Raw genomic sequence first — 17,066 nt, 5'->3', positions numbered from 1 at the left:
TGGATTTAATCCTACTTTTATTTTCAAAGTTGCCTGGTTATATCCTGCTGCCTCTCGGCTTCTGTCAAGGTACTCAGGACTCAGGCAGATGCCAAGTTTTTAAGTTTTGCCGGGAATGTCAAACAGCCACTTACGTGGATGGGGCTTGACATGAGAGAATCAGGAAAATCAGGAAAATCAGGTACCTGTGGGGAGTAGATTAAAACATTCGATCTGGCCCGTTTCAGAGAAAGGTTTGAAGCTATTATAGATCAATAATATTGAATAAAGTACCATGAGAGGCGTATTTATGACCATCACGTGTCAAATTGTTTACATGCATTTGATGCCTAATATTGAAGGCACCAACAGATGTTATCGATAACCTTGAAAATGTCCACCGCCTGCTCCTTCGGGGCCAAGCCCCTCGCTGCAAGCGTCACTTCTGCCCGATGCTGTTTCCATCCCAGCTCTCAAACAAAGCACTCTAGCTAAAAAAGCACTTGCCTCGTGGCTGAAATGCAGCCCATTCCTCACATATTTCCCCTGAGTGGTCAACATACAACCTGACCCCAAGTTCCCCAACATACCTCAACTGAGACAAATCACCTCCACCTTAAAATAAACTCGCCCCGTCCGATCACCCGATACCAAGATTCAAGACAAAAACAAAGACTGAAAGCTTGGATCCCACCCAACCCAAGAAACTTCTGCCGGGAAAAAAAAAGGAGAACCAGATCACGAAACCAACCACCTACACTCCTCGTTCCGAGACCGAAAGCCCCTTATCCACCTGGCCATCGGATCGATTCCCAACTCGTCCATCATCGGAATATCCCGACCTACTTACTACCCAACTACCCCCCTCCCTCCCCCCCGCCCACAATGTCGGCCCCCCCATCACCCAAACCGAGCTTTGAGTCCGATGATCGCCCGGACTATAGGGCCAGTATGACCCGGTCATCGGTAACACACAGCCCCGGCGCAATTTCATTCGGTGATCAGCCGCGAGCGCGTAGCCCGCGCCGGAAATCGATACAGTTTAACGTTGGCGCGGCCGAGGCACAACTTCCTTCGCGATCACTGAGTCTCAAGGATAAGCGAAGATCACAGGGTGAAGGTGTGTCGATCAGAGATGTGGAAGTGGAGAGGGAACAGAGGTTGTCTGCTAGTCGTGGCCTATCTCCGCCGCCGCCAAAGTATGTTCTCCATTTATTTTCTTCTCTTTTTCTTCCTTTGCCCTTCTTTTATTTCCTGATATAATTTCCCGTGAAAACGGAAATAGAGAATTTCTACCTTTTCTTTTCTTTTGTTTTGCCGTGTGCTGATCCATCATGCATAGGACCTATGAGCGCGGTGTCTCGTTCGATACCTTTGATAATCGCGATGCGGCGGATTTCTCCTTGACCATGAATTACAAGCATAAGGGGTACCAGAGTACGCGGCGGAGTAGGACTTTTCTATGTGGTACTGATCAGAATGATTATTCCGAGTTTGCGCTGGAATGGCTCTTGGATGAACTTGTTGATGATGGGGATGAGATTGTTTGTCTTCGTGCCGTTGAGAAGGATTCGCGTATGGCGAGTGACGCTGCCATCGAGGCGAGGAAATATCGACAAGAAGCAGAGAGACTGTTTGAACAAGTTATTCAGAAGAATAGCCAGGATGAGAAGGCTATCAGTCTGGTCTTGGAGCTGGCAGTGGGTAAAGTGGAGGATATCATACAGCGAATGGTGCGTTTAAATTTCCGTCATTGCAGTATGGCTCTGAGGAACAAGCGTCGATACTAACCTGCTCCAGATCCGCATCTATGAGCCTGCCATGCTGGTCGTGGGAACCCGTGGCCGCAACCTGAAGGGTGTTCACAGTCTGCTTCCTGGATCCGTGTCCAAGTACTGTCTGCAGCAATCGCCAATCCCAGTGATTGTCGTGCGCCCATCACCAAAGCGAGAGAAGAAAAAGAAGAAACGCCGCGCAGACCCCACCCGACGAAGCTATAACCATATCTTGGAAATGAGCGAGCAACGCGGTGTCCGCATCTTTGACACCAGTTCCAGCGCCGAGACCAGCGCCGAGAAACTGCCTGACGAGGAGGCTGCTGTTGCGACTGCACTAGGCCTTCCTGCATCATACTCACACGCTAACTCGCGGAGCTCTCTGTCCGTCTCTGATCGCAGTAGTCTGAGTCTGAGCCACGACGATCCTGATACATCACCGGTTCCATATTCTCTTGACTCGGTCATGATGAAGAGCCCGATGAATGGGAGCCCCGCTAGCTCGGAGGAGAGCGTTCTTGCTACCGAGGAAACAAAGAGATCGCCCTCGCCTTATCCGAGAGGTGAAACACCTTCTCCTGGTCCCGACCAAGATGGGAGTTCATCCGATGAGACCCCTTTGACGGAGACGGAGAAGGGGTTTCCCACGAATGAATCCACAGCTGGTGAATCGTCATCAAAATACAACACTGGAGTTTCAATTCCCGTCATCGAAGTATCTGACAACCACGAGCAAGAAAGTCCTCCCCCACCACCGCCAACAACAACAACTACTACTGAATAACAGAGTACTTGCCTATGCATCACCATATTTGTTACATCCCATTCTCTGTCTTTGTACACAGAGAAGCATTCGGCTATACCTATCATTTACAATTGTCAACGTCGTGTAAAAGAACACCAAAAAAGTGCATTGTGTACAATGTGCCAAGTCCACACTATCTTGACCTGATTATACCATCCAGCGTGCAAATACCCCCATCATTTCCGGCCGTTTCTGTCTTGTCTTGTCCCATTCTGTCCTTGTGCTGTCTTTGCTCTGCATACTCCTCTACCCCCTCAGTTCTCTCCTCTTACTATACCATCCATAAGCAAACATCAATATCATCATTAGAATACATGGCATGAAATTCAAGCATGAAATCCAAGTTAACCATTAAAGGACATAAGTCTCTCTATCCCTTTACTACTCGGGTACCTACTACTTGTACTGTGCACTCTGATAATCTGGAGAAAGTTATCATAAATGTAAAGAACTTTGGATTTATTAATCACATGGTATAGAAGAGAAGAAAATTCAAGAGACATCGAGACATGGAAGCCATTTCCACTTGCCATCCACTCACTCATCCACCAAAAGTCAGAGTATCTAGAAAGACCCGATCCAAACAGGACCAGAATACACAGGATGTCCCCGCTAGACTCCCAAGTACCAGTCTGCCCCGGTTCTATACCATCCGATCTCCCTAGATTAACTAATCTCCCCAACTTGTAGCCCACTCGACTCGACTCGACTTCACTCCTTACTAACAATACCAGTACCGTCAAAGCCTGCTTGCTCTGCTCTGCTTTCGTTCATCCCCAATCAAGCTACCTTGGAAGCGTTTCAAATCATAAAGAAAAAGATAAGGGATAAAGAAGAGGAAGAAATAGTGAGAAAAGGTGTGAAAATTGTACACTATGAATCGGTTTGAAAAAGAAGCACCCGAGCCGTCAAAATGAAAAAAAGTGGCAAAAAGTGCAAATAACCGACCCAGTCGGAACATGCAAGGGTGTCATTGAGATTGACTGTGAATTTGACTGTAACTTCGGGTGTGCGAAGCGCAAAGCAACGCGGAGGGAGGAAGAGAGGGGGGGAGGGAGAGAGAGAGAGAGGGAGAGAGAGAGAGAGAGAGAGCAAAGGTGGGAAACATGAGCATGAACATGGAGCATGAAAAGATCTCGGTCGAAAATTCGAGTTCGAGATCAAGAGGTGACGAGGAAGAAAAAGCGGGAAAAAAAAAGGACAAGTAAAAGGGAAATCTTTTGTTGAATCAAGCGTAAAGAGAAAATGGAAAACGTTGATCATTACTCCTAAGGAATCTATGCGTTCTCGCCATCCTTAGATGGGGTTTTTGAGGGTCGGCGCTCGGCCGCGGGCTGCGACTTGGTCAGGACAGGGGAAGTGTGGGCGGAGGGGGGAGATGTGGCCATGTTGTCCTTGTCTTCCAGGGCGGCGAGGGCACTGAAGGCGTTCATGGAAGAAGCAGCCTCCTTGTCCTCCTTCTTTCCGGCAGGAGGAGTACCAGTACGGCTGCTAGCAGCACTGTCATCACTGCCGCGAACGAGGTTGCCACCGGGGCCCAGGCCCTTGCGGCCGCTGCTGCTCCGTGAGCCGAGCATGCTGGACGGTCCGAATGACATAGGTTGGTTGGGGTTGCGAGTAGCACGCAGACGACGCAGGTCGTCGCTGCCAACCTTGCTGGAGGCGTAATCGGGAGGAGGAGCTTGTTGGCCGTATCCGAAGCCACGGGCATCACCGCGACCCATCTGGGGACGACCACCGCCACCACCACCGCGGTTGGCCTGCTGGCGCATCTTCTCTTGCTCAGCGGCTTGCTGGGCACGAGCAGCCTGTGTTTTAGGAGTTAGCATCAGATGATCTAAATCATGTCAAATTTTTAAGAATAATGGAATTGCAGAACATACCTCCTCACGAATCTGCTGGATGGTCTTAGGGCCCTTGTCGGAGTCCTTGGAGTTCCAGCGCTTAGCACGCAGATCAATGATATCCTGGAGAAATTTCGTTAGCCGGATTGTTCCTAGGTGACATGTAGACGGACAAGTAAGAAACAAGAAATACATACCATAAGCATGAAACGCAGACGGCTGGGCAGGTTGGGTGTCTCAACCATGAGGTGAATGCGAGCGAAGTAAGCATCCATCATGGCAGGGCCCTTCTCGGAAGCATCCAGGCTGGAACCGATGGTACGCAGGAGCGAAGTCAAACTCTCCACCTCGGCCTCATCGGGCATGCCCTCGTAATCAACAAGCTTCTTCACACACTCGTGCATGATACGCTCAGTCAACATGCCAAGCTTGTACAGCTCACCAATGAATTTCACGAGACCAAGACCACGACGCTTAGCGGCAGCGGCAACATAGTATCTGTTATTCTGGATTAGCACGAAAAGAAAACATCAAAGGCATATGGAGGAGGAAGGGGGATATCATACTCATCGGACAACATTTGGGTCTCCTCTGAGGCGCCCTCGGGCTTCTCAGGCAGGTTGACCTTCCAACCACGCTCGAACTCCTCTTGACAGCGGTTAAGCAGGTACTTGCGGAAGAGACTGCCACCAGCAACAACGTTGCCGTTCTTATCACGGATGTTCTCATCCTTGATATCGGCGCTCATACTCTCCAACATGGCCTTGGCAAACTTAGCGTACATAGGAGCCCAGTGAGCTTCATCAGTGGCCTTCTCGAACGTGAGCTGAATGACTTGACGAAGAGTACGACCATCAGACTCATCCTTGGACTGTGAAACGATGTCCAGAATTTGAACGGAGATACGGTCGAACTTCTCGGGGGTCATCTTGTTGAGAGCAGCCTTGACCTTGCGCTGCACAACATCAGGGGCCATGTAGCCCTCACCACCGGGGGTGGGACCGGACTGAGCCTGTCCAACACTGCGGGGCTTCCATCCGGTGGCGGAGACTTGAATGGCCTCCAGCTTCAGACCGGCGGTCAAAGGCATAGACTTATCCTGCTCTCCCTCCTTCTTGGGGTTTCTGCTACCGCGGGGCTTGCTGTCCACGCGACCCTTGCTGGAATTGCCACGAGGGGACATGGGACCCATAGTGCTGCTAGAGTGTTGACGGATCATGGGGTTGCTACCCATGCCGCTGCCCATACGAGGACCGAACTGGTTGAATTGACCACGGCCACCAGGGTTGATGGGGCCCATGCTGTTCCGACCACCAGGGTTAATGACGCCACTTCCCATCATGGGGAATCCAGAGCTGCTGGCGTTGCGAGAGGGTTGACGGCTGCTCATAGGAGTGCGAGCAGACTGGGTAGGGTCGCCAACGGTGTCACGGATACGGATATCCCAATCAACGGAGGGCTTGTCCTTGTAGGCAGCCTGGAATTGGAGCAAGAACTCGCGCTCATAGTGGAATCGGCGACCGGTAGAGTTCAGAGAAAGGTTGGGAGCTGTGATAGAGGATGGGTACACGATCTTAGCCAGATCCTCGATGAACTTGGCATTCTGCAAAGACTTCATGGCAGCACTAGGCTCGGTAGGCTCAGTAGGCTTGGGAGTATCCAGCTTCAAGGCGGAGGGCTTCTTGGCAGTGGCACTGGCAGGCTTTCCAGGGGGGCCCATGTCAGACGAAACAGGAGTAGCGGCACCGCTGTCACCAGGGGTCGATGACTCGGTTGCGCCCAAACCACCCTTCTTGAGTGAAGCAAAGAGGTCATCGTTGGAAGTGGTCTCGCCCTTGGCGCGGGCGTTCTCACGAGCGATCTCACGCTCCTCAGCCTCAGCCTCGGCCTTCTTCATGTTGACTTCATAGGCCTCACGGTCCTCACGTTCCTTACGCTCGGCCTCCTCCTTCTTTTCATTCTTCTTGCGGTAGTAGTCCTCCTCAGCGGCACGCTCCTTGGCCTCAATCTCAGCCATCTCACGCTCAATGGCGTCGAAGTCGGGCTCATCGTCTTCCGCAGGCGGGGCGGGGGCATCGGCCTTCTTGGGCTCCTCAGCAGCAGGTGCGGGGGCTTCAGTGGATGCAGGAACCTCAACAGCGGGGGTTTCAGTAGCAGGGGCAGGGGCAGGGACAGGCGCAGTCTCAGCGGCAGCGGCAGCGGCAGCGGCAGCAGCAGGAGCAGCCTTGTCCTTCAAGCTCATATCCTGCAGAGCAGCGGTAGCAGAATCGGCATCGGCATCCTTCTTCTCTTCCTCAACCTTCTTGGGCTCCTCGGTGGCCTTGCGAGAGGCCTCTTCGGCCAGACGCTTCTGAGCAGCCTCATCTTCCTGGATCTTCTGGCGAACGGCATCCTTGAGTTCCTGCTTCTTCTCCTCATCAGTCTTGACACCACCCACCTTGCTGTCGGCCCGAGCATGGTCCGAGGCACTGGCGGTTCGGGGAGGTGGGGTTGCTGTAGGAGTGGCGACCTTCACGGGAGAAGGAGTGGCACGAGCGGGGGAAGCGGGAGCACCGAAAGTCTTCACGGAACCACTGCTGGGGTCCTTGATGATGATGGGGCTCTTCTTGGCCGAAGGGATGATGAAGTTAGGCTTCGCAGGCGCGGGGCTGTTAGAAGATCTGCTGCCAGTGTGAGTGTGAGCAGTAGCCGAAGCACCAGCAGGTGCCGGCTGGCCCAGGCTTGATCCCGGACGGTCAGTAGAGACTTGGGAGGGAGTGCGCGAAAGAGGAGTGGACTGCGGTGGGGGTTGGGCGGGGTACTGGCCCTGCATGTAGCCGGGAGCCTGGGGGTTATAGGGCATGCCGGGGCGGGGTTGGGGCGATGGAGGAGCCATGTATTGCATCTGTCCGCCCATACCGTAGGCTTGGTTGTAGTATGCATAATTGGGGTCATAAGGAGGGTAGCCCTGTCCATTTTTCACGAGTGTTAGAATTTGTTCGAAATTTCCACTGTCAGGCGCGAGATTCAGATTCAGAGGACCATGATAAGGACCTGGATTGGTCTCTCGCCTTCCTTTGCTGGATTTGAAGTTGCCACGCCGGGGAGGGTATCTAGATGGACGATCATGGGGTGGGTTTCTCACAGTTTGGGGGCCCATGTGTTGTCCATAGCCATAGGGCTGAGGGGGCATCTGTTGATGGGCCATGGGGACCGGATTCATCTGGGGAGTAGTGGGGTGGGCATTAGCCAACGCCGGGCTGCGGTTGGCCTGGTGCGGGGAGTTCGGGAATGGCGCCGCGAGGGGACGACCTTGGTTGGGGCCATGGAACTGAGGGCCCATGTTGGGACCACCACGGGGCTGGTTGTGAGGCTGGCGGAAGTTCGGCCCAGGTGAGTAAGGCATCTGTCCCTGGTATCCGGACTGGGAGTATCCACGACCGCGACCACCCTGGGGGTAGCCGCCACGTCCAGGACCACCACCCATGTGGTTGCTCATATCACTGTGAGTGGGTTGAGAGGATTCGCGACGCAGGTGCTGGGGACCGGGACCAAGAGGAGCCTGTAGAGTTGAGTAAGTCTATGTGAGTAACCGGTTAAAAAGTGGCGGAGGGATCGACATCAACGGCAGAAAAGCCGTGGATGCGTCAACATTCTTCACGTGCATCGCATACACCCAATTTTTTTTTTTTACTTTTCTTTCTTCTTTTTTTCTTCTCGTGTTCGGTCTCTCGCTTTTTGGGAGAAATGCCGTTGAATGATCAAGGCAAATGTAAGGGGACGGTTTCACTTACGTTGTTATCTCCAGTCTCACCGAAGCTTCCAAAGTTAGGAACGTTCCCTTGTGCCTGGTAAGTGGATGGGGGACGACCACCGCTGGAGGCGGGTTGTGGGATGGGAGACGGCGAAGTCTGCGGTGAGGTCACACGCGGGTTTGTCGACGGGGCACCCAGGCCAGACTGCGACTGGTTGGAAGCGAGGACGGCAGGATTGCCCATGTTGGGGGAGCTCTGCTGGTTGGTGAAACCGAACTGGATGCTACTGGGACGGCTTGCAGAACCGCCGTTGGGCATATATCCGGAGGTGCCGGCAGAGGTGATGGTCACAGAGGGCTTCCGAGAGTGATCGCCTTGCGAAGCAGGAGCCGTTGGGGCGCCATTGACGATGGTCACACCCGAGGCAGCCTGCGCGGGTTGGGTTTGCATGGGTTTGCCGTTCACAGGAGATACGGAAGTCGACTTCCCATGTTGCGCTGAGCCACCCACAGTGACGGGAGCGGCGGACGAGTCCGTCGCAGACTTCTTCGTGGCGTTGGCGTAGGACCTAGCTGGCGCAGCCAGGGGGGAGGATGCGGCGGGCTTGGGAGAGGTGGAAGCGGTGCTCTGTCCTTGTTGAACGCCCGACTTGGAAGGGATCGAGCTCATTAGACAGGTTGGTGTTCACGTAAAATCACGCGATGAGGTCGAAAGGGAGAACTCGTAGGTGACGGTGATGTCAAAGGATGTGAAAGAGGCTTCGTCAATGCCACATTCAACTGGGGCTATTTTTTGTGTAAAAAAAAAGAAAATGAGATTAAAGACTTGTTTTTTAGAGAGAAAAAAAACAAGGTCAAATCAACCGAGTGAAATGACAACCACAAAAGAAACGCAGCTTAAAAAAACAAAGCAACGTGTGGTCCACAAGGGTTGGGTTGGATTGTTCAACACAAAATGTGTGGGTGTGGGAAGGAGAAAAAATCCAAAAGGAAAAAAGTTGTTTCGGTGGGAAAAAAAAAAATAGGTGGTTCGGGGGTTTGTGGAGGCAACAACTTCTTTGAATAACAAACTCACCTTTTTATTATAAGTGACGAAAAATTAGTTAGAATTCACTTGTGAATCCTATTCAGGGAATTAGGAAGAAAAATTGAATGGAAAGAAGATGGAGGGGAAAATTGAATATAACGCGTACTACAGTGTATCTACAAACACCGCCACCATGACATCTGCTGTGTGTACTAGTAATTACAATAGCCCTGAACCCGTACAGAGAACATGATTTTGATATTATATCGGTGATGAAGTCAAGATTTGAAGAAATATTGAATCATTTCTAATAGGAAATTTAGTCATATCACCAGATACAATATAAAGCAACAATACTAGGAATTGTCAAACAATGAAGTGGATCTTCCGTAAACCCCGTAATGTGTAGGGCCAAGTCCCGGTTCTCGCCACAAGTTCATGTTGAATGCATTACTAGTAGATAGTAGTAAGCACTTGAGTACTTACTACCGAGCACATATGAGGCTACGAGTATAAGCCACTTTGACTCATACGTCCGTGTCACAAAATGACTCCTAACTTAGTACTATTAGGGATTTATATGCATGGTTTTAATTCAAATGCATTCCTAAGATCGACTTTCTCCCGACTTCCGCACCTTGCAGCTGCGTACTAGTAACCATGTTTTTTTCTTTCTTTCTATTTGTAGACCTGTTTCTTCCGGTCGGATTGGCTCATACTCTCCACCCTTGGCTATCAGATCTGATGTGTATACTAGTCGTATACCAAACGAGTGGGGAACAGGGAACATGGAACATGTAAAATGTAAGAAAACCAAGAAAATAAGAGGTTTTGCTGGAGCCTCCAAGCTTTTGATTAAGAGCAAAGGCTAAAAAAGCCGTATAACTAAACACCATTTCCATGTTGGAGAGATTCACCAGTGCAGTATTTAAATCAAAAACTCCCCTTGTTTAAGTTGAAAGTTCTGAATCCTCACAGCTCACAATTTCAACTCAAATGCTCATCATTTTTAATCAGTTGTATCGGTCATATCCCGTGGTCCGGGAAGTATGATCGGAAGAGCCTGAGGAGTCATGCTCGGGACCCAGCCAGCCAGAGGTCCATTTACCACTAGTGCGACGAGTCGCGCGAGATTCCAGATCTTCATCGTCAACAACCTCAAAGGAATTATCGCTTCGGTTCTTTCGCAATGGAGCTCCATAGGCAAGATCGTCACTCTCAGGATCATCACGATGGATCGCTTGCTCTTCTTGGGCTAGTGTCGATCGCAAATAATCCAGCACCTCTCGCTGGTGAGAAATATACTGCGCCTTATCGATGCCGGTCATGGATCGAATTTGGCGTTGAAGTAGAGTACCACTGGCTGAAAGCTGCTCCTCATGGGTCTCGCGCGACTTGCCCGGAGATGCCACTGACCCAAGCACAGAGCTGAGAGCAGAATACCAATCTCCTGGGGCTGTGGACGCTGCCGCCGCAGTGGGGATATTGAATCGTGACAGCAAGGACTGTGCGTACGCAGCTGGCCCTGATGGAGGTGGCGGGGCTTCCTTCTGTGGGGGGAGACCTAGCACCTTTGTCCGAATCAGATCCATGGCCTGGTAAAAATATTGCAGGCCAAGTGCTTTGGCTCGCTCATGGCTGCGACCGATGAGCTCCTCGATTTCGTGCTCGTGGTGGTTCAGGAATGGGTCAACGTAGTCTTGGTAGAGTAGACGGGCGCCTTGAGTCTGCGGGAGGACGAGATAGCACATAAAGAACAGTCGGATCCAACTATAGAATGGGAACCTAGGTTTTGTCAGCAGGGCACGTTATAAGAGAGACAAAAAAACCCATTGCATACCATCCAATGATGAACACTGTCCAAGATTCTACCAGCAGAATCACGGACAGAACCACCCAGTACATCAGCCATGGCGCAAGTTGTGAGGGGTCGGAGGAGCGGAGAGCCTTGTAAGATGCAAAGACGGGGAAAAGGATGGTGATGATGGAGCTATAGGATAGTTGAGCAACTTTTCGATATTCAATTAACAGGCCGAGACTCCGAATTCAATACTCACGACAACAAATCCGCAAAGATCCCGAACATGGTGGCGTATGAGCGTCCGGACGATCAAAAGTCACGAGGGATCGATAAGCGGGGATGGCTTTTTCAATCAAGCAAGCTTTCCCTCCAACCACAGGCCGAAGGGCTTGAAGGAAAAAAAGAAAATGACAGGGGATACTAGATCAGAAAACTCCCCCCTGATCTGGTCAAGAAGAATCGAAAGAAAAGAAGCGTATGAAGAAAAGTTAGGTGTAAGGGGAGAGAAGAGAAAAAAAGGAAGTGTCCACTATGTAGGCATCCATATCAGCTGAAGCATGACCCGCAATGGAAGTCAACGGTTCGTTTTGACGTCACGAGCAAAAACATTGGACTCGGAGCTTGAGAACTCCAGAAAACAAAATCAACATCCAACAACAATACATTCCCTTTAAATTATTGTATACTACTTGTTCTTCTCTGCGCTGCCTTTCCTACAGCTTCAGATCTAAAAATCAACCAGTGGAGACCCGATCGGCCCAATCACCTGATGCCCGAGGTCTTTGTATGACCTCCGACTCCCCGACTCCCGAGCAAGGGGCGCTCTTCCCCCGCTAAATCCTACTGATTCTTACAAGCCCCTTCACCGCATCTTGAACCGTGGAGTTGAACCTGCAGTCTGACCTGTACCCTGAGCCCTACCTTCTCTAATCCTTGGACCTCAGCTGTCTCTCTCGGGAGCTCAACAACCATGTGTATCGCTTTGATCTCCACCGCCCACCCGGACTATTCATTGATCGTCATCGACAATAGAGATGTGCGTTGACCCACCACACAACGGTGACAAGCATACTCCGTACTGACCCATCTACCAGGAATTTCTCCACCGACCAACTTCAAAGCCAGACTGGTGGCCGGAGCCGTTCTCGTATGTTCTCGGATCACGCGACCTTGCACGTTCAACCCACGGCACGTGGATGGGAGTGACAAAACAGGGGAAGTTGGCCGTTCTCACAAATTATCGCGAAGACAAAGCCTCTCTAGCCATCGGACAATATAGTCGCGGCGTAATCGTGAACAACTGGCTGACCGGTCCGACGAACGAGAGGCAGACTACTCACAGCTTCGTGCAGTCCATGGTGGCCAGCGAAGAGGCGAAACAAGTGGGCGGCTTCAGTCTGGTATGTGGTTATATAAACGAGCCCTTGGCCATTGTCTCCAACCGCTCCTCCGATATGGATCAAATTACCTGGGTTGCAGCAGAAAAGAAACAAACCAAAGGCCTGAGCAACACGACTGTGGATGACCGATCATGGCCGAAGATCCTCAACGGCGAAAAGCTAATGGATTCCGCCATTGCAAGTCACGCTCAAGCTCAAGAAGATGAGGATAGCTTGATCGAGCGTTTAATTCAGGTTCTCAGCGTCGACACTTTACCTCGATTGCCTGAAGGCGAGAACCATAGTATTGACAATTATGTCCAACACCTAAGGAAAAGTATTTTTATCCCTGTCATTGGAAGAAAAGATGATATCAATCGAGCCGCAAAGACAACTGCCGCAGCGCAAGTCACAGATGAGGCAAACAAGTCACCAGCAAACCAACCACTAGGGTTGGATTATAGCAGTGGCCCATACGGAACTCAGAAGCAGACTGTTCTCCTCGTCACACCCGACGGGCGGGTGCGATACTTTGAGCGGACATTGTGGGACAGCAACGTGAACGCTATACCCATCGGGAAAGGCGATCGGTCTTTCGAGTTTCATATCGAGAGATAATACGAGTACGGTGTCGCAATTTTGAATTGATTCGGTAGTTTGGATGAGCTACGATGTGACGGCATTGCATGGTGCTCAGGGGTCTGAGGTTATTCACAGTGTTCACACCAGCCTGAGCGCGACTTCTGTCAACCTTGTAGGGAGTATCCGGTTTTTTTTCTTCTTCTTCTTCTATCCCTTTCCCACTGGGATCAATATAAATTATGAAATGGATCGAGTTCAACATATTTTTCTGCCCTGATTTGGGCTAGAGCTAGTCATTCGAAGTAAACGCTCCGCTTTGTTTCATCTTGATACGCCGCTCATCTACTTGGGGCTTTTCTTTTCGGCCACCACCCCAACAGGGAATGGTCAAGTCCACCCTTGTCCCGGAACAATTTACGATGCTGATTTGGGCTGATTTTCCACCCATACATATCATGTCTAATCGCGCAACAGCAAAATGGCCGAAATGACCCTGAACCCCTGTGGACCCTCTTGTCAAATTCCACCCCACTCCACTGATCCACGTCTAAATCTTCCGGCTTCCCATTCCATTCCTTTCGGCCTCGCTACAAACTGACATGAACAAGGAAATTTAGATTAAACTATGGTCAGCACATCCTTTCGGGCCGTTCGTGCTAAATCCTGTGGTCCCCATCCACTTCCACGGCGCTTCTAGCCCAGACATTTGAACCCCTCGCCCCACAAACAAATATACTGGTCGAATTTCCAGCTCAATCTCCGTCGGAACACCTGCCGTGGCGAGTCTGTGAATGGGTTCGGTAAAATTCGCCAGGGAAGCTAGTCTAGAGCGTTAAATCCACATGTATCAGATCTTGCGGCAGCCTATGCCGTATCCAATGGAAGGCTTTGATTGATGACCCCTGACAGAAAACCTTGGAAGCAAAACGGTTGCTATATAACATGACCTATTGCACATACTTGACTTGAAGTCTTTTTTTTATTTTCTTCGCTGCATACATTCTTTTATTTTTCAATATCAAGACCGGTTTCTTGATTTGTCTTTCTTTTGCCATTCATTCTTTTATTTGACAAGCTCAACAGTCATTCTCTTCTTTTTTATCCCTACCTATCTTTCAAAATGAGACTTACCAACTTGATTCTGGCTGCCAGCGCTGCTGGTCTGGCTTCTGCGTACCCTCACGCCCGAGAGGTCGTTCCCAAGCGCAGCAGTGCTGTGAAGAAGCGTTCTTCTGGCTTTACCTGTACGTTAAAAACATATTTATGCACAGGGCTTCAAAGAGCCATCAACTGACCAGTGTTTTAAATGTAGGGGTTGGTTGCAACGAGTCCGGTGCAGAGTTTGGTTCGGCCATTCCTGGAACCTTGGGTACAGACTATATCTGGCCCACCACATCCAACATTCAGGTCCTGCGTGATGCTGGTATGAACATTTTCCGCGTTCCATTCTTGATGGAGCGTCTGGTGCCTACCAGCATGACTGGTACCCCGGATGCCACATATCTGGCTGATCTAAAATCCGTGAGTAAAAGAAAGTTGCGATGAGTCTTCTAATTGAGATATCTAATGGAATATTCTATAGACTGTGGCGTTCATCACTGCCAGTGGTGCCCATGCGGTCCTTGATCCCCATAACTATGGAAGATAGTGAGTGACCTTGAACATAAAGGATGTTGTCTGTCCATGTACTGACCGGATCTCTAGCTCTGGAAGTATCATTGAGTCGACCGCCGACTTCGAGACTTTCTGGAAGACCGTTGCTGCCGAGTTTGCTGACAACGATCTGGTTATCTTTGATACTAGTAAGGCCCAGTCAACAACAATAAGCGTTGATCCTCGCAAATACTGATACATAATTCCTATAGACAACGAGTATCACGACATGGACCAGACCCTCGTTCTTGACCTGAACCAGGCAGCTATTAACGGTATTCGTGCCGCCGGCGCTACCACCCAGTACATCTTCGCCGAGGGCAACGCCTACACCGGTGCCTGGTCATGGACTACCTACAACGACAACATGAGCAACCTGACGGATACCGAGGACAAGATTGTCTACGAGATGCACCAGTACCTCGACTCGGACAGCTCTGGTACTTCCGAGACTTGCGTCAGCTCTACTATCGGACAGGAGCGCCTGGTGGAGGCCACCGCCTGGTTGAAGGCCAACGGCAAGAAGGGTTTCCTTGGCGAGTTCGCCGGTGGTGTCAACGCGGACTGTGAGGCTGCCGTTGAGGGTATGCTCGAGTATATGAGCGAGAACAGCGACGTCTGGATGGGCGCTGAGTGGTGGTCTGCCGGTCCCTGGTGGGGAACTTACATGTACAGCTTGGAGCCGACTGATGGCCCCGCTTACTCAACTTATCTTCCCATCCTGGAGAAGTACTTTGTTACTGACTCTACCACTACTACTTCCGCTTCAACCACTTCTGCTTCGACCACTTCTGCTTCGACCACTTCCGCTTCATCTACCTCGACCTCGTCTACCTCTACTTCGTCCACCTCGACCAAGACCACTTCCACCAAGACTACTTCCACCAAGACCACTTCCGTCAAGACCACTTCCACTTCCACCTCCTCTTCGACTACCGCCGCTGTGGAAGCTACTACAACTCCTAACAGCGAGGTTGAAGTCACCAGCTCATTGGTTGACTCCACCACCACAGTTACTGCGACCGCCGTTGCCACTACTAGCGAAGCGACCACCTTGACCTCCGTCTATGTTCCTTCTTCCACCTCTACCTCCACCACCTTGGCCACTGTCCCAACCTCTACCAAGTCGACCACTGCTGCTGCTGCCACCGCCACTGGAGCTCTCGTCGCACACTACTACCAGTGCGGTGGAACCAACTGGACCGGTGCCACAACCTGCGAGTCCCCCTACACATGCAAAGTTCAGAACCCTTACTACTCCCAGTGCGTCTAAAGTATCAGTGGGTGAATTTGTCAATTTGAAGAAGCAAGGGGAATGGGGAGTGTAGCTGTGATGGATTGGTGATTATCTTCTTCTTCGAAGGCTTGTCCTTCTTTTGTATATTCCTCTTCAAACTTCAATTCAGCCATTTATTTATATTCGAACAATTCATTCTGGGACTTCCTAATTTGGAAATTACTTCTTACATCAGCAGTGCTGGGAAACTATTGCTGCAGTGTTTATGATTTTTAGTCTGACTCATATTTAGTACTCAAGACATTCTCTCGCCTCCGACTCCGAAATTTTTTCCTCGGTCAATGACTATATCCAAAAGTTTATATATGTACACTTTGAAGTGAAATCCACACGCTCCAATACCATTTCTCAAAGAATGGTCAATACTCTTTTTTTTGGAAGGATTTGGTCTGAAATGGGATGGATACAAGCAGCTCATGATAGAAGACAAGATTTCAACTAGCGAGATTGCGCCTCTGAGCTTGTTTATACTGACTTCTGAGGCTACAGAATATGATGGCATCATTGCAGAGAATGTTGCCTTAACTTCAGCACAAACACTCACAAAACGCCATGGTTGGCCATTCTGTTGGCATAGCAGTATGGTCGAATACAAACAAGAAGGTTCAAGTTGTTGGCGCATGCAAGGAAGATCCAAAAAAAAAAAACTACCAGACGCGCATTGATGTAAAATCGGTCAAAGAGGGCCCCGGAATGCGGCGGCCGATAGAGGCCACCCAAGGTCACATCTCAATTTCACTTTCTAACTTCACCGCCTTGTTTCCCGCCTGTATTGTATTTATCACATATAGGAATATCTTTAAGGGATTTGATCTAAATACGGGTCACTTTTAGAATAGACTTGAGAGAAGATTTGAGACTAGTCTTGAGAAGGGACTTAAGAATGGATTACATGACTAGGATCCCACATGTGCAGCCTCTCTTTTTTGCCAGTTGTTGTGGTGATTTACCTAGATAAAGAAAGAGAATTAATATAAATTACAATATCAATTGATAGCATTGTATATAATAGTTCAAGGATTTAATGTATAATGCAGCGCTGAACATAACATTGAATGGAGTTCAGAAACTAATATGAATTTGGAATTACTCGTCATTTACCTTCTGCCGGTCGGAAAGTTGGAATTGGGATGTGACCTAGCCTCTAGGGGTGGCCTCTATCGGCCGCCATAGCCCGGAAGGTCAAGGAAT

At 50.1% G+C, this 17,066-nt stretch overlaps 5 protein-coding genes across 5 annotated transcripts; 3 read left to right on the top strand and 2 right to left on the bottom strand.

Annotated features, from left to right (window-relative positions):
- Nucleotides 1-864: 864 nt before the first annotated feature.
- On the top strand, nt 865-2,538 carry N7466_001833 (universal stress protein; the record flags this gene model as incomplete). Its single annotated transcript, XM_057161231.1, has 3 exons — nt 865-1,178; nt 1,322-1,712; nt 1,780-2,538. The coding sequence occupies 3 exons, from the start codon at nt 865-867 to the stop codon at nt 2,536-2,538; spliced, it is 1,464 nt and encodes a 487-aa protein (XP_057024516.1).
- Nucleotides 2,539-3,836: 1,298 nt separating this feature from the next.
- N7466_001832 (putative eukaryotic translation initiation factor subunit eIF-4F) lies at nt 3,837-8,806 on the bottom strand (the record flags this gene model as incomplete). The annotated part of the gene is made up of 5 exons (XM_057161230.1): nt 3,837-4,367; nt 4,443-4,526; nt 4,601-4,901; nt 4,970-7,962; nt 8,177-8,806. 5 exons carry the CDS (start codon nt 8,804-8,806, stop codon nt 3,837-3,839), a joined length of 4,539 nt encoding a protein of 1,512 aa, XP_057024515.1.
- A 1,370-nt stretch (nt 8,807-10,176) lies between these two features.
- On the bottom strand, nt 10,177-11,249 carry N7466_001831 (HVA22/TB2/DP1 family protein; the record flags this gene model as incomplete). Its single annotated transcript, XM_057161229.1, has 3 exons — nt 10,177-10,948; nt 11,004-11,153; nt 11,221-11,249. The coding sequence occupies 3 exons, from the start codon at nt 11,247-11,249 to the stop codon at nt 10,177-10,179; spliced, it is 951 nt and encodes a 316-aa protein (XP_057024514.1).
- A 685-nt stretch (nt 11,250-11,934) lies between these two features.
- On the top strand, nt 11,935-12,961 carry N7466_001830 (NRDE family protein; the record flags this gene model as incomplete). Its single annotated transcript, XM_057161228.1, has 2 exons — nt 11,935-12,000; nt 12,059-12,961. The coding sequence occupies 2 exons, from the start codon at nt 11,935-11,937 to the stop codon at nt 12,959-12,961; spliced, it is 969 nt and encodes a 322-aa protein (XP_057024513.1).
- A 1,084-nt stretch (nt 12,962-14,045) lies between these two features.
- On the top strand, nt 14,046-15,851 carry egl3 (putative extracellular endoglucanase/cellulase; the record flags this gene model as incomplete). Its single annotated transcript, XM_057161227.1, has 5 exons — nt 14,046-14,169; nt 14,238-14,446; nt 14,508-14,572; nt 14,630-14,727; nt 14,791-15,851. The coding sequence occupies 5 exons, from the start codon at nt 14,046-14,048 to the stop codon at nt 15,849-15,851; spliced, it is 1,557 nt and encodes a 518-aa protein (XP_057024512.1).
- Nucleotides 15,852-17,066: the final 1,215 nt, after the last annotated feature.

Source organism: Penicillium verhagenii (assembly GCF_028828195.1).
Source record: "Penicillium verhagenii strain IBT 33310 chromosome Unknown utg000003l_segment0_segment0, whole genome shotgun sequence".
In the NCBI taxonomy this organism is placed as follows: Eukaryota; Fungi; Ascomycota; class Eurotiomycetes; order Eurotiales; family Aspergillaceae; genus Penicillium; species Penicillium verhagenii.
This window is presented reverse-complemented; position numbering and strand designations above follow the sequence as displayed.